Source organism: Acanthochromis polyacanthus, chromosome 20, assembly GCF_021347895.1.
Source record: "Acanthochromis polyacanthus isolate Apoly-LR-REF ecotype Palm Island chromosome 20, KAUST_Apoly_ChrSc, whole genome shotgun sequence".
NCBI classification, from domain to species: Eukaryota; Metazoa; Chordata; class Actinopteri; family Pomacentridae; genus Acanthochromis; species Acanthochromis polyacanthus.
In genome coordinates, this window is record NC_067132.1 from 3,143,223 (window position 1) to 3,159,569 (window position 16,347).

General features: G+C 39.9%; 1 protein-coding gene across 1 annotated transcript; it reads left to right on the forward strand.

The window, feature by feature from the left end:
• The first annotated feature begins 1,675 nt into the window (after positions 1 to 1,675).
• On the forward strand, positions 1,676 to 14,871 carry alg14 (ALG14 UDP-N-acetylglucosaminyltransferase subunit). Its single transcript, XM_022213428.2, has 4 exons — positions 1,676 to 1,848; positions 5,509 to 5,660; positions 5,991 to 6,113; positions 14,535 to 14,871. The coding sequence occupies exons 1-4, from the start codon at positions 1,704 to 1,706 to the stop codon at positions 14,763 to 14,765; spliced, it is 651 nt and encodes a 216-aa protein (XP_022069120.1). The 5' UTR covers positions 1,676 to 1,703; the 3' UTR covers positions 14,766 to 14,871.
• Positions 14,872 to 16,347: the final 1,476 nt, after the last annotated feature.

Genomic DNA, 16,347 nt, shown 5'->3' on the forward strand with positions numbered 1-16,347 from the left:
ATAAAATGTAAAAAATGAGACACAAACCAACAGAAACGAAACACAAAATGACAAAAACAAGACACAAAACATCAGAAAATGACAAAAATGAGACACAAAATCACAGAAACTAAATGCAAAACAACAGAAACAAGACACAAAATGGCAAAAATGAGACACAGATTGACAAAAACAAGACACGAAGACAGAAAAGCGAGACAAAATGACAGAAACTAGACACAAAATGACAAAAATGAGACACAAATTGACAATAACAAGACACAAAGACAGAAATGAGACACAAAATGACAGAAACGAGACACAAAACAACAGAAACAAGACACAAAATCACAAAACTGAGACACAAAATGACAAAAACAACACATAAAATGACAGAAACGAGACACAAAATGACAGAAATGAGACACAAATCGCAAAAACGTGACACAAAATGACAAAGCAACACACAAAACGACATAAACAAGACACAATATGACAAAAACGAGACACAAAATGACAGAAAGGAGACACAAAATGACAAAAACAAGACAAAATCACAGAAACAAGACACAAAACGATGCTAACACGCAGACTTATCGGAACTTATCCGTTGGAAATGATACGACAGCAGCCTTGGTGGAGTACTAACTGTGCTCTCTGAGTGCTTCTCTTGTTCCACCTGTGAACAGTACAAATGTCTGCTGTGGGAAAGGTTTCAATAGTTAAAGTACATTTTCCTCCATTGTACGTTTTCACAGTTAGTCTTATAATTATAACATTGTTTTGTAATGTTGAGATATTCAGAACATCCTTGATCAAGGATTTGATCTAATTTAGGTTTCTTTATGTTTGCACAATGATGTAATAGTTTAACCAACTGTCCTCTCTGTTTTTGAAGGAGCACATAACGTGTTAGCAGTGGAGATGCTGAACAGAAGTACCACATACTGCAACACCACCACTGGCCATTCTGTTGCTCAACCTTGTTAAAACTGGTAAAAATAAAATCTATTTCATACAGTTTTTCAGATATATCAGTGCTACATCTACTTATGCATGTTAATGTCTATTAAATAAATAATCTGCCTTCAAAGTTATCCTTGTGTTTCGCCTCTTCCTACCTTTCAAACCATCCTGGTTGAGATCTATTGTTGTAATTAAGCAGTATTTTGGATGGAAACTTTAACTTGATCATTATAAGGGCTATTTTTGGTGGAATCAACCGGTAAAATTATGGCTACTTGGACATGACACAATACTTTCTTTGGATTACTTGATGTGATTCAATTAACCTTTTTAATACTAAATATTTTTGTCAGGGAACCCATCCTTTAGATCTGTAGGTCACATACTTCAGTGATCATCCATTGCAGTTTAAAGGTTTATTCCACTCAAACAGTACTTTCCAATAAGTTATGGATTTAAACATTTATTGAAGAAAAAAAATTATATATTCAACCTAAATAGTACTCCTCTAACTAAGAGGTTTTGGTCTTAAATCTTTAACCTAAAATACTCATTTCTGCTCATTTAACTTGGTAGTTAAGAGCTGCATTTGAATAAATTGTGCACTGAGCATACTCAGACCACTATCAAGTAAAATAACAGTTTAATCATCCGCTAGATTTCCAACAGGATGATCTGCCTGACAGCCTAAACTCAGGGGGATACAGCACAGTAAAGAGACGTATGTAGTTTGGTCCCACAGAGCCGCCGTAGCCGTCATGACGTTCGTGCTGGGAGCTGTGTTTGCGGGTTTACTTCTATGTTTTATATTTATTATTCGGTTATATGCTGTTGTGAAGACCGGGCATAAGTCTAAACCTGGAGCCAAAGGTCCAGTCGCTGTTCTTGTGGTCGCTGGATCAGGTATGGTTCAGGTTATGTGAACGCCGCGGTACTTCTGCTGTGTTTTTACCTCAGTCACATTCTTCTGACTTAACATACACGATGATGATTTGCTTAACGTTATTTCATTATGTTGTACACAAAGGCCAACACGCAGGACACGCTTTTAGCCTCTTATCTTCGGCTAACTTCTTGTCTTCAGAGCTGTAAGACGTGGGCTGTAGTGATGGACTGTACCAACGTGACGACGTTGGGGGGTTTCATACACAGGACAGTCCCACCTAAAACCTATCTAGACAAATAACCCATTTGTCCACATTTTTAACGTGCAAAATGTCAGAAACTGTGAGATTCGTTTTTTGTTTCTTTGTTTTTCAGTGACATAATTGCGACAAGAAAGAATACAGGAATACCTCCGCGATGAAAGAATGAAATGGCTGCAGCAGTTCTCGTTTCCAGATCTCGCGATAGAAAGAAGCAGTCAGCTTTATGGAAACGAGCCCAGCAGCTGAACTGGCACATTTTATAAATAAGATGTCTCATGATAACATTTTAAAATATACGTTTATTTCTTCCACAAGTTTCTTTATGTGTCATTCTGCCTGATTCAGTTCAAATGCATGTTTGAGTTTTTATGTTAATGCCTGCATTTGTGGTGAATGTTGTCTTATTTACAGCTGCGGTTTTGGACTAGTTATGGACATGGTTTGGACTGGTGTAAGACCTGATTTTGGACGATTTTTAGACTTTGCTTTGACTGGTTTTGGGCTGGGTTTAGGCTGGTTTAAAGCTAGGTTTGGGACTAGTTTTAGACTTTGTTTTAAACTAGTTTTGGAATTGATTTGGGCTGAGTTGGACTGGTTCAAGACCTGATTTTAGAGTAGTTTGGACTAATTTTAGACTTTGATTGGTTCTGGACATTTGTTGGGCTGGATTTTTGACTAGTTATGAACTTGATTTTGGACTGAATTTAGACTAGACTTTGCACTCATTTTAGACTTGGTTTGGTACAGGTTTTAGACTGGATTTTGGACCAGTTATGAACTTGATTTTAGACTGGTTTTCGACTTCAGTATGGATTAGTTTCAGAGTTAATTTTGAACTAGTTTTGGACTTGGAAACATAAGCAGAACATTCAGGAAGTTCTCAGTGCTTCTTTGCAGATCTGCAGGGATTCAATAAACTTTAGTGGAAGACATGCGGATGTTGAAAAGCCTTTTCTTCTTGGTTTTGGACCAGTTACGGACTTGTTTGTGACATGTTTTGTGCTGGGTTTGGTCTGATTTACAACCTGATTTTGGAATAGTTTTAGACTTTGCTTTGGACTGGTTTTTGACTTGGTTTGATACTGGTTTTGGACATGTTTTGGGCTGGTTTAGACTGGTTTTCAACCTGATCTTAGCTTATGAATTGCCCACTCAACCTGTTGAGCTACAGGGGAGCATAGTTTTTTTGTGCTTTTCAGTGCCAGCATGCTGTATTAAATCTGCATGGTTAGCACGAATTGACAAAACGCTTTCGAGTTATCTCCCACCTGAGGTCGGATCCAGTCTTTCAGTGCATTCTTTCTCCCACTCTTTACTATATTTCTTGAAGTATGTCCCCCACTCGTCACCGTTTCTCTCTCTGACAGACTCTCAGGCATTGTTGTGTATGTTTGTGAATGTGGGTGTTGGTGGTAACCAAGAAACGGGGGAGTGGACGGGTCCAGGAAAAGGACAAACCAACGTGTTTCATTTTAATCATGGATTTCTTTCTTGCTGTATATCAGGCTCTCTGTATATGTGTGGGTTTTCTCCAGGTTCTTCAGCTTCCTTGCACAAGCCAAAAACATGCTGAGGTTAACTGATAAGATAAGAGAAATCCTTTATTTCTCCCCACACCAGGGGAAATTCAGATGATGATGATTCTAAACTGTCTGTAGGTGTGAATGTTAGTGTGATTGTTTGTCTCTATGTGTATTTCTGTGATAGACTGTTACCTGTCCAGGTGAACCTTCACCCTCAGTCAGCTGGGATAGACTCCAGCCCCCTATGACCCTAATGAGGACTAAGCGGTGTATAGCATTGTGTATAGATGATGGATGGATGTTATCCAGGCCTGGCTTTGCACTCATCATACAGAGCTTTTTGTTGCAGATTTAAGTGGTCAAGATGATTACCAGTGCTGCCACATGTCAACAACAATTGACTGGGGTTGATATAGAATTGTGGGACTTTTTGTATCATAGTTGACATTTTTGCTGTTTTCAGGCCTAAAATCACCATAGCCGCCTATAACCAAAACACAGCAAGGCATTTTTAAAGAAAGATTGAGAAAAATTGAAACCTATAAAGATATTGTTGTAAACTTGTTGACACACTTGACTCACACACTATTTTATATTAAATAAGTCAGAAAGCCTTGGAGTCTTCCAGTCTTTTCTTCAGGAGGAAATGACATCATGTGGAGCAGGTCATGTGATCTGGAATTAACACACTTCCTGGAGAGGTGTTTTTGGGGAACTTAGTGGAAAGGGATTTCTCGGACACAGATACAAAATATTTTTCCATATAAAATTTGATTTACTACCAGAACAGAAATATCAGTCATGATTATCTCAACTTAATAAAAATAACACAATCAAAACATTTTTTGAATCAGCTAATTTTATTATTGTTCAGCTCATTAGAAGGTGGTTGTTATTAAATCTGGATGGTTTTTAGTTGACATTTTAGTGATAACCAGTCATCCTTTATTAATAAGTGATTGTTTCTATAATAAATAAGTATGGAATTTGTAAAGTTATGATCATAATGAACATTTAAAGATGTTCGTTTTTTTTTTACTTTTAATAAAAATGTATGCAAGATATGTCCCATGGACTTTAAAGTCCCTTAATTATATATTAGCCCTTCTTTTGTTTTTGGTCAACAGCTTCCTTTCTGTAGCGGTAACATTTTCATACAAAAGACCTTGCATCTCTTTTCTGTCGTCAAATCTTCCTTTTCAGTGTTTCTCTCCTGCTCCTTGCCCATTTTTCACATGCAGAGCTGGAATATCAATAAACTGTCTTGTCCATGCAATTTTAAAAACTCAAAGTCAGTGATGTTCCACTAAACAGACTTCTCTCATAAAATAGTCAGAGAAGATGATGACCGTTCAGAGTTTTCTTTTTGTATCAGGCAGCCAAAAAGTTTCAGCATGATGTTTTTGAGTTAACCCTTAATTAATAATCACTTCCTGAGATGTTACTGGTGACCCTACACACATCACAATATCCCAGTCTAAGTATTATGTTGTTCAGCCCTATTTGAGTCTGCTATTGGAGATATGCTCCACGGCCAGACTGCCCTTATGCCTGTGTTTCTCACTCTGTTATTGTAGCAGCATGGAAAACAATCTGCTGTTCCAACAGCCAATCTTTTCAAACTTTATGCTACATACTGAACCTGGCTACAGGCATATATTCCCATTCAGCTGCTAGAGCATTACTGAGGTCCAACTTGAGTGATAAGGCCTAGCTTCTGTTTTGCATTTCAGTTCATTCAAGGGATGTTGGGTTGAGGTACAGACTCTGTGCAGGCTGGTCAAGTTCTTACCAGCCTGCACAGAGTCTTATAGTACCTCGTACTACATTTAAAATATGTTTACATATTATCTGGAAATTGTAATTAACACTGTGTCTTGTGTGGTCAACAGGCGGTCACACGACAGAAATCCTGCGGCTGATGGAGAGCCTGTCTTCGTCCTACACTCCACGGCATTATGTTATTGCTGACACTGACAGAATGAGCCAGGAGAAAGTCTGCACCTTTGAAAGCTCTAAACAACAGTCAGACTCTGAGACACAGGTACTGATTAGTTGTGGAATAAGCAGTCACATCATTCACATTAGGAGAAGTCCCACAGCAGCTCCACGACATGTTCAAGTCTTGCATTTTTAGCATTGTTACCGTATTTAACATTTTAATGAATATCTCAGTGTGTGGGGTCAGGGGGACTGAACCTTGTGTAGCATTGTGTGTAAATATGTAGACTTGTAGGGAAAATTCACCACTGACCTGATGTGCTGTGAAATAAGAGTTTAAGGGCAGTTATATCCACGTGAAAGGTTTTTTTTAATTGTTTTGTTTCTCCTTCCGGGTGAGTGATGTCTGATGACTCTGTGCTGTGTTTCATAGTTCACCATTCATCGAATCCCACGAAGCCGGGAGGTACGTCAGTCTTTGAGTTCCTCTGTTGTCAGCACTCTGAATGCCTTGCAGTACTCCCTCCCTTTGGTCTTCAGACTCAGACCTGACATGGTGAGTGGACCCAGAGATCAGTCACAGCAACATCTTTCCATACTTTTGCGGATAGACGGTACTGACAGGAGACTACAGAGTGTTACTTATTCACACCAGACATCCCAAAAATGTTGCTGAACTGAAGCAGTTCTGTAAAAAGGAATGGTCCAAAATCCCTTCTGATCATTGTGTAGGTCTGATCTGCAACTACAGGAAACGTTTGGTTGAAGTTATTGCTGCAAAAGGAGGGTCAAGCAGGTTTTAAATCCAAAGGTCCACATACTTTTCCACCCTGCACTGTGAATGTTTACATGTTGAGTTCAGTAAAAGTATGAAGATATATCATTTTGAGTGATATTAGTTTAAGCAGACTGTTGTTGTCTATTGTTGGGACTTAGATGAAGATCAGAAAACATTTTACGTGAAAACAACCGCTTGAATGCAGAAGGCACGACACCACCGGCTCATTTTTTGCAGAAGAAGAGTCACATGATGCATTAAACACCCTCTTTTATTAGAATGCTCACAGTGTCTGCAGCAGTAAACCTGAGTGAACAAAGAAAGTTGATTACCACCTTCATGATACCCGTTACCTCTTTTAGTTTTTGTCAATCTGACTTACAGAAAGCAAGCCTGGCTGTGTCCAACCTTTCTTCTTCCAGACCTCATCCTGACCTCCACTGTTCCTGTTAGCTACTGATTTTTCATTAAATTCGACACAGTGGTAATAACTACCTGAAAACCCTTTGCTATTTTCTCACAGCCTTCTCCCACATGTTGGGACACAGTTGGAGTATTAATGAAGTTTTGAACGTTGCATTAATAATAATTGTGAAAAAGCATTCCTAACAAGCTAATTAGGGTCTCTGTTCAATGTTCTGCAAGGGGCCCTTCCTTCTTTCAGGATTTAGACATGCAGGTATAATTGTTCATATCAGAAGAGGATACAGTGTCTCCCAAACAGAACACAAGTCAACCATTCTGGACAGAAAAGATAAATGGTTTGAGATACGAGTTAAGGAAGCCTTCTAAGTTAAACTGGAACAGCCATCTAAAAATGGACACCACTTAACAGGTATTTACAATGCAAGATCCCTCCCTCTGCAGTTTTGTCGTCAATAACACCTCGAGTCATGTAACTCTAGGGCTGTTGAAGAGCCATGTGATCTGAGAATAAAGATCTGGGATCTTCCACCACTGAACTGAGGAATCTTCTTGAATGGAAGCTAAAACGTCTTCAAGAACCAAAAACAAATCCAGTTGCCTTCTTTTGGCTCACTTAAAACAACCTCTAGGCTGCCATAACTGGCAACTGTGTTTTAGAACGGCTGATGCTAACTGTAGTTTTTTTGCATTATAGTTTTAATGGAGTGTTATGGCAAGTATGAGACAGTGTGTAATGGAGCCGTTCTTTCTGGAATACCCCAAAAAGGCTGAGCACAAAAATACTGAACAAATATTCTAATGGGCAAAGTACTGACATTTATGTATGTGTGTTGTTCTGGCAAGTTCTGAAGCTCATTTAAAATCTACATGTGGACATTAGATAGAAAGGTTAGTCAGTGCAATAAAGAAAGGGACACTGAACCTGATCTTCAGTTGTGTCCTTTATTACATTACTTGTTTAACTGAAGCTTCAGAGACAAAGACTGTAACTGAAATCTTACACCAGTTGACAGATATAATGAAACCAGAAAAATACGCATGTAACAGCAAAGTGTTTGTGCTGGACAACTTATTGTTAGACCTCGAATTAAGGAGGAGCAGTGCGGATTCCATCCTGACCATGGAACAGCTGTTTACCCTTGCAGAGCTACAGAGGGGGTCATTGACCAGCCAGGCACCATGTGATTTTTAGCATTTGGAGAGCCTGTGTTACAACTGTGTTCCCAGAAGGACTCTGTGGGTGGTACTGTGAGAGTATGGGGCACCAGGGCTATTGTTTTGAGCCATTTGGTCCTTGTAGAACTAACATGAGATCTGTATTTGCATCATAAACACAAAGTTAAACATGTATCCAGTGGGTGTTGGATTTTGCCAGAGTTGCCCCTTGATTTTGTTTGTGACATTAATGGAGGGGGTCTTAAGGCACTGTCTAAGGTTCTTGAAAAAATAGTCACTACACAACTCAGACTATCTATAGGACAGTAAACGTCTTCATCCACACCAGTTTTTTTTCAGACCAGGACACTCAACAAAAACAGCAACCTGTTGCCTCATTGAAAAAATTAAACAGAGCCTGGATGGTGGTAATGTTGTGGCAGCTGTTTTTCTTGACCTCAAAAAGGCATTTGATACTGTTAATCATACTTTGCTTTCATCCAGATTGGTTTCTTTTGGTTTTTCCTCTGAGACAATAGATTGGTTTACATCGTATTTGCAGAATAGAGAACAATGTGTCAAAGTTCACCAGGACACATCCACGTTTTTTAATACCCACATGGGCATTCCACAAGGATCCATTCTTGGTTCCTTACTGTTCAGTCTTTTCATTAAAGACCTGCCGTTAAACTGCTCTACTGCAACATGTCAACTTTATGCAGATGATGCAGTAATATATACGACCAATAAGACACCGGGTGCAAACATCCTGTCTTCATGTATGGTTAAGGTCCGAGAGTGGCTCGTTCAAAATCACCTCATATTAAACCTGGAAAAGACAGTGTTTATGTGCTTCTCAGTTAGGAAATCAAACCAACAATGCTTTAAAGTGAATATACAAAATCAAGAAATCATTTTAGTGACAGAATTCAAGTGTCTTGGAGTTGTACTAGACCCTCAACTTAAATTTAATCTCCACATGAAGAAATATTTCAAAAACGGTGAAAAACAATCTGAACTGCTTTAAGTTAATCAGAAATGATGTTCCTGACCAGGCAGCCCTACTGTATATGCATGCTCTGATCTTCTCCCATATCTCATACTGTCTGACAGTTTGGGCTCAAGCAGCCCCATCTACAATAAAACACATCGGTTCATTATACAATCAAGCCTTGAAAATTATGGATAAAAAAAAATTTAGTGGCATCATTGTCTTATTTTAAAAAAATACATTTTTTGAGTTTTGAAAGCTTCATAGATATTTGCTTCATCAAACTAATCTTTAATTGCCTCAATAAATCAACCCACGGCCACTCTGTGGATTCATCCAAAGACAGGGCGACTGTAGGGTCACCAGAAGCTCCACCAGCAACAACTGCAAAACAGTAGAACTACATCTGGACGGACAGTCTTTTCAATCAAAGGCTGTCACATCTGGAACACATTACCAAACGAAATTAATAGGATAGCAGATTTAAGAAGTATGAGTATGTATTGGCTAAAAAAAAAAAAACAAGAATGTACCCACCTATGACATCTGTAAGGTCTGACTGACTGTGGATTGTGTCATTGTGCGTGTTTGTGGGTGGGTGGGGGTTATAGGTGTTTAATGTTGTCTGTGCTGTTTTTATTTGTGTTGTTGGTCCTTTGACTACTTTTACTTAAAAGCCCAACCAGGACGGAAGTTGAAAAATAACTCAGTGCTATACACTCTATATGTAATGCATCAGTTCTATGTGTTCTATGATAATTTCATGGTCCTTGATCCATCAAATGAATAAATAAATAAATAAATGCGGTTTGAACAGGGTATCTGGTGTTGGAACCTCAATATTACATCTGGGCTTTTTACAGATGATGTGCTCATGCAGGTTTGCAGCCTGAGTATGAATTGGCAGGGATGACAGTCAGCACCAATCCATGGTTCTCTGCTAAAAACTGGTGGATTGCATGTTTACATGATGAAAGTTGTAATATCAGATTGCAGATCTGTGACCAGTCATCCTTGATTTCTGTCCAGCAGACCATCTGATTGTTGGTGGTTGGTTGGAAACAAAACTGGGGATTTAGTGTCCGCAACAGCCATGCCAAGAATGTTCCAGCCAGGCTTATAAATGCAGAATGGCTGACTGCTATGGCCTCTGGTGACTGTGTGGTTGGTGCTGGACTTTGTGCAGATTGTGGAGACTGAATTGACTACAACTGGCTAAGGAACATGCTCCAGAACCCACCTGGCAGACATCAGAGATGACTGGCCTGGAGCTCCAGACTTGGTCTCAGCCCTTGTTCTCCCTGCCTCCTGACCCATCGGATTGGTCCATAACCCGGATTCCTCATCCAACAAGACCCTGACAATCACCACAGCAGAAAAACACCGATCAGGCATGAATTTTTGATCACCAGCCTAATACTACTGTGTTGTTCCCCCTTTTGAGATCTGGGGGAATTGGAGGTGAAGCCAACAACTCAAACTGGTTGTTGTGCTCTTCAAACCATTTCTGAACCATTTTTGCTTTGTGGCATTATCAGCATTATCCTGCTGAAAGAGGCCGCAGCCATCAGGGAGTATCGTTTCCATGAAAGGATGTGTGTGTTCATGTGTGTTCATGGGTACTATGTATGCGGACAGGTTGATCAGCGCTGCTGTTGCTGTTATTCACTGGAACTGATTAAAATGTTTTGGTGGCGCTCTACTTTTTATCGTTAAGTAAATCTCCTTAAACAATAGTTTATCAAAGTGGGTTACATTTCACATCATGTAAAGCAGGAAATACATTTTCAAGTGGAAAATGATAGTTACATGTATTAATGAAATAACAAAAAAATATAATTTGAAAGACTGTCTATATTTTCCCCCAATTCCTATTTTAGATTCAGTTGTCTCGTCAAATTTTGTTGCTCTTTAGCTTAAAATCACTATTTATATATTTACCAGAAATAGCTTTGCGATCTCTGAGAATGTGATTAGACTTCCCCAGAAAAGTCTTGATTTATAGAGCCCCCTAGTGGCCATAAAGGAATATGAACCCTTTGGGATTACTTGGATTTCTGCATAAACTGGTCATAAAATGTGTTCTGATCTTCATCTTTGTCACAACTATAGACAAACATAGCCTGCTTAAACTAATACCGCTCAACAAATTATATGTTTTCATATTTTTATTGAACACAACATGTAAACATTCACAGAGCAGGGTGGAAAAGTGTGCAACCTTTGGATTTTAAAACTGGTCGACCCTCCTTTGGCAGCAATAACTTCAACCAAACTTTTCCTGTAGTTGCAGATCAGACCCACACAATGATCAGAAAGGATTTTGGACCATTCCTCTTTCAGTTCAGCAATGTTCTTGAGATGTCTGCAGTGAATCACTCTCTTGAGGTCATTTCACAGCATCTCAGTTAGAGAAGGCGTATTTTCTTCAGTTGAAGCCATTCTGTTGTTGATTTACTTCAATGCTCTGGGTCATTGTCCTGTTGCATCACCCATCCTCTGTTGAGCTTCAGTTGGTGGACAGATGGTCTTAAATTTTCCTGCAAAATGTCTTGATACACTTTGGAATTCATTTTTCTGTCGATGACAGCCATCACCAGGGCTGCACCAAACCATGATGCCCCTCCACCATGTTTCACAGTTGGAATGAAGTTTTGATGTTGGTGTGCTGCACCTTTTTTGCCTCCGCACATAGTGTTGTATGTTTCTTCCAAAAAACTAAATTTTGGTTTCATCTGTCCACAGAATATTTTGTCAGTAGTGCTGTGAAACATCCAGGTGGTCTTTTGCAAACTTCAAACATCCAGCAGTGGGGTTTTTGTGGACAGCAGTGGCTTCCTCTGTGGAGTCCTCCCATGAACTCCATTCTTGTTTAATGTTTTACTTATTGTAAATGTTAGCATGTGCCAGAGATTTCTGTTCGTCTTTAGCTGACCCTCTAGGATTCTTCTTCACCTCGTTGAGCATTCTGCGCTGTGCTCTTCCAGTCATCTTCACAGGACAACCACGCCTAGAGAGAGTAGCAAAAGTGCTGAACTTCCTCCATTTGTAGACAGTCTGTCTTACCGTGGACACATGAGCATCAAGGCTTTTAGGCATACTTTTATAACCCTTTCCAGCTCCATGCAAGTCAACAGTTCTTGATAGGTCTTCTGAGAGCTCTTTTGTATGAGGCATGTTTCACATCAGGCAATGCTTCTTGAGAACAGCAAAGTTAAAACTGGTGTGTGTTTTTTATTGGGCAGCTGAGCTTTAACCAACTCCTCTGATCTCACCACATTGATTGAACCCCAGGTTGACTGACTCCTGGCTCCAGTTAGCTCTTGGAGAAGTCATTAGCCGAGAGGTTAACATACTTTTTCCATGAAAACATCAAATTTTTTGTGTGGTATTAGTTTAAGCCGACTGTGTTGTTGTGACTTAGATGAAGATCAGAACACATTTTATGACCAATTTATGCAGAAATCCAAGTAATCCCAAAGGGTTCACATACTTTTTCTTACAACTGTAAATGTATGTGAATAAATATATAGGGATCATTTCACAACCAAATTTAAAATAAGTTCATTCCTGACCATCCCATATTTCTCTGATTATTTTTTTCCTGTGCATTCGTATGTCAGGAGGTAAAATATTTGGTTATGGGTGGTGGCAGTTTTTGACTTAAAATCCTTAAAGACTGTGGGGTCATGATAGATTTTTGTGGTGTTTTCTTTGTGCCAATCTGTGGATCAATATTTGAAGTACCACAACCTAAAACATAATGTAACTAGAGTTCTAAAAATCTGTATCCTCGTTGATATGTGAAAATGGACTTGAATGGTACAAGCCTGTTCTGATAGAAAAATAGAAACCAGTGATACGATGGTGTAAATTTGCTCAAAAATGTATTTGTTTCTGTCCACTCTGATACTCTACCAACCATTAAACCCTTCCCCCCTGTGATTGGCACCAACAGAAGCTTTAAAAATGCCGAGTATGGTGCTAGTCAGAGGTTTACATGACAAACATTAATATTAAAAAATATGCGACAAAGACGTGTGTTTCAGTAATTCTGTCCTAGAAAATTTAGAGTTACAGAAGTCATTGGAGACTCAAGACTGCCATGATATACATCTTTATAGTATATGTAAGCTTTTGTTCATGGCTGTATACTACAATCTAAAGAGGGTTTTTTTCCTTGTTTGGTTACAAGAACCTATCTTTGCTCTCTCACAGCAGTCCTGTTTCTGTCTTTTTTCTGCATTTTTACATGTGGACACCCTGTTAGAATCCAGGTTTAGTGCAGTCACAAAATCAGGTTTAGTAGTAAAACCATGCTCACTCGCTTTCTTGTTGTTATGCTCTAAAAAATCAAGTACAAAGCTGTAAATGGCCAGATTGTGTAAATCCAGTGCCTGGCAATCTCCAGTTAAGGAAAACAAGACTTCAGTCAGAATTGTTCGAACTACTACAGCCGATGGTAAAATGGTGAAATTTGCTGTTGTTGATGGCTGACTTGAAGAAGTTTTATTGTTGTTGTTAGTTTGCACTTATTGTAAACCAAGTACATCATTTTTCCATCCAACAAGTGGAAGGTTTGTCGTCTTAATCCTTGTATCTGCTGCTACATGAACCACTTCATTGTACGGGTGTTAAGGGACTGTTCTATGTCTATTGTTGAGCTGTAAGAATGACAGAACTGTTCTGAGTGCAGAGCAGTTCTCCGTTGTTTCCAGAGCAGTGTGGAGAGGATTATAGTTGTGCTGCGTCTGTGCTGTGGAGCTGTATGATGACTTCTCCAGACTCCAGTTCTGTCTGGTTTCCTGTGAACCCAAATTCCCTCAGCCTCCTTCATTTCTGAGGTCACTTTTTTGCCTAAGCTGTCTCCCATTCTGTCCGGAGTCTGACTGAGCTACCTTCATTGCTGCCACTGAGTCACACATGAGTCAAATTTCTGCTCTCTGCCTTTATAATCTTCACATTTCCTCAATTTGTGTGCTTCAGGATTCATATTCCTTGGACTGTCCTCCAGCTCTAGCGTGTTCGTTTTAGAGAGAAGTCATGGTAGACCCACTGAAGCATTTTATGTTGGAGTCATCTCCTTTGTTGAAACAGTTTAGTTTTGATGCAGACACTAAATTAGGACCATTGATATTTACTTTTCTTATAACATTTTTAGTGTTTTGTATGTATAACAAAAGCAAAAACACTTTCAGCCCACTAGCAGTTTCCATTACCATTCAGTCTACAGAAGTAATGAACTGGAAACAATGATTTCCAAATATGATTGGTTTGTTGCTGTGTGAGTATCGTTATGTCCTGCCGTAAATGTACAGTATTAAATGTGTGCACTCTTTGAAAAATGTATATATTTCTCACCTACAATTTGATGTTCTTTAGAGACTACAGTGCTGGAACTTCTGGAACTTATTGAAACTGGAAACAAGTGGGCAAATGATCTGAAGTAGATTTCATGCTATATGTCACTTCATGTCTTAAACACCACAGTATTAGGGACAGTGTTTTCTTCAACCACTGTCTGACCTGTGTCACAGATGTCCTGAACAGCCTGGGACGCTGCTTTTCACGTACATGTGACTTCCTTGATATGTGCTCACACCCCTCCTGTCTTTGTGTTGTTTCAGGTGCTGTGTAACGGCCCAGGGACCTGCGTTCCACTGTGTGCAGCAGCGCTCCTGCTTGGCATTCTGGGAATGAAGAAAGTTGTGATCGTTTATGTCGAGAGCATTTGCCGGGTGCAGACATTATCGCTCACTGGGATGATTCTGTATCCCATATCGGACTACTTCTTTGTGCAGTGGTCCTCCCTGAGGGACAAATACCCCAAATCTATCTTCCTTGGAAGAATAGTGTAAAAATATGTGGCACACATGGAGTTTCTAATGGTAATCACTCAGTATGTGTATGCAGACACATGTATGTAGTCGCTTTGCTCATGCATAAATGTTCTTTCTTTTTGTATTGTTGAGTTGTGTTTATTGTGTGAACTGCATAAATTCTGAGTCACAGTCCGCTTGGTAGCTACACGTCATCATGGTTGTGTGGTGAACGGAGGCAGTGCGGCTCGGTTTAGGTGGTTTTCCATTACAGTTGAGCATCGTGGGTGGAGTCATCATAGCACGGCGGCCCAGGCACGGAGTTAGCACTGATGGCTAACTAGCTAGCTTATTGTCTGCATACAGGAGAATCCCGTTACTTTAAAAATATGCTTGTTTGTTTAAAGGTAGCTCACCACCAATGGGATAAATGATGTAAACGTTTCTTGAAGTTGCAAAGCACTCTCCAGTTTGTGAAGGAGTGGCTCTCGTGTGTCCTCACTCCCTGTCCAATCAGTGGCCTGCACTCTGTAGACGTCACCTCGTTGGCTCCACTCAGCTCGACTGGAACCCCGGTCGAATGGGAACTAAAATAGTCATGTCATCATAAGTGATGACATGAAAGTGCTTACCTGTATGACCAGATTGTTCGCCAGCCTGACAGAGGCATACCAAGATCCAACATACAGGTGTTTCTCTCATTGTCACAGGTGACAGGGTCTAGGTATGTTGGAGGAGACAGAGAATGTGTGGCAGCCACCACAGTGTGTTCATTGTCTTCTGTGAGAATGAGGTCAGTATGTACAACAATAGGCTGGCGAAGCGAGACTAGTCGCTCACAAACTGTACCTTAAAGCTGGCAGTTAACATGTTTTATAAAGCAAGACCCAGATGTCCATGACCGCAAAGTCATCCGTCCATCCGTCCATCCATCCATCCATCCATCCATCCATCCACCCATCCATCCATCCATCCATCCATCCATCCATCCACCCATCCATCCATCCATCCATCCATCCAGCCCGTGGGGGGCTGGAGTCTATTCCAGCTGACTGAGGGGGAAGGCAGTGGACACCTGGACAGGTAACAGTCTATCACAGGACTACACATAGAGACAAACAATCACATTCACATTCACACCTGAACAATTTAGATTCACCAATTAACCTCAGCATGTTTATGGACTGTGGAAGGAAGCTGGAGAACCCAGAGAAAACCCACACATGTACAGAAGAACATGCAAACTCTCTGCAGAAAGATCCCGGAAAGGCTGGGACGTGAACAGGAGATCTAGCTGCAAGGCGACAGCACTGCCCACCAAAAAAATAAGGTAGCATTTGATGAAATGTTTTTTTTTAAAAATAAAAATTCTGCAATTTAATGATTGTTTAATCAGTTCATGTGATTGGGATGGAAAATAAACAAGACAAAGACAAAGTGTGAGCGTCTTACAGCATCATACCTCTCCTCCTCCTCCACCTTCTTTTTCTTCTCTGCTAAAAATGTCTGTGCAGCAAAACTAGAAGACCTGGTCCATTAGGTGATGCTACACTTATCAAGCTTATGTTTTCCACAATTATTTTCAACAGCCTGGAGTCAAACTTTTTCATTATTTAAATCT

What these genes read in the sequence shown, in the direction of transcription:
- alg14 (XM_022213428.2), top strand. Translation starts at nt 1,704, where the DNA reads ATGACGTTCGTGCTGGGAGCTGTGTTTGCGGGTTTACTTCTATGTTTT. An exon ending in AGTCAGACTCTGAGACACAG is followed by an intron (nt 5,661 to 5,990) that starts GTACTGATTAGT and finishes TGTGTTTCATAG; the next exon opens with TTCACCATTCATCGAATCCC. An exon ending in TCAGACTCAGACCTGACATG is followed by an intron (nt 6,114 to 14,534) that starts GTGAGTGGACCC and finishes GTGTTGTTTCAG; the next exon opens with GTGCTGTGTAACGGCCCAGG.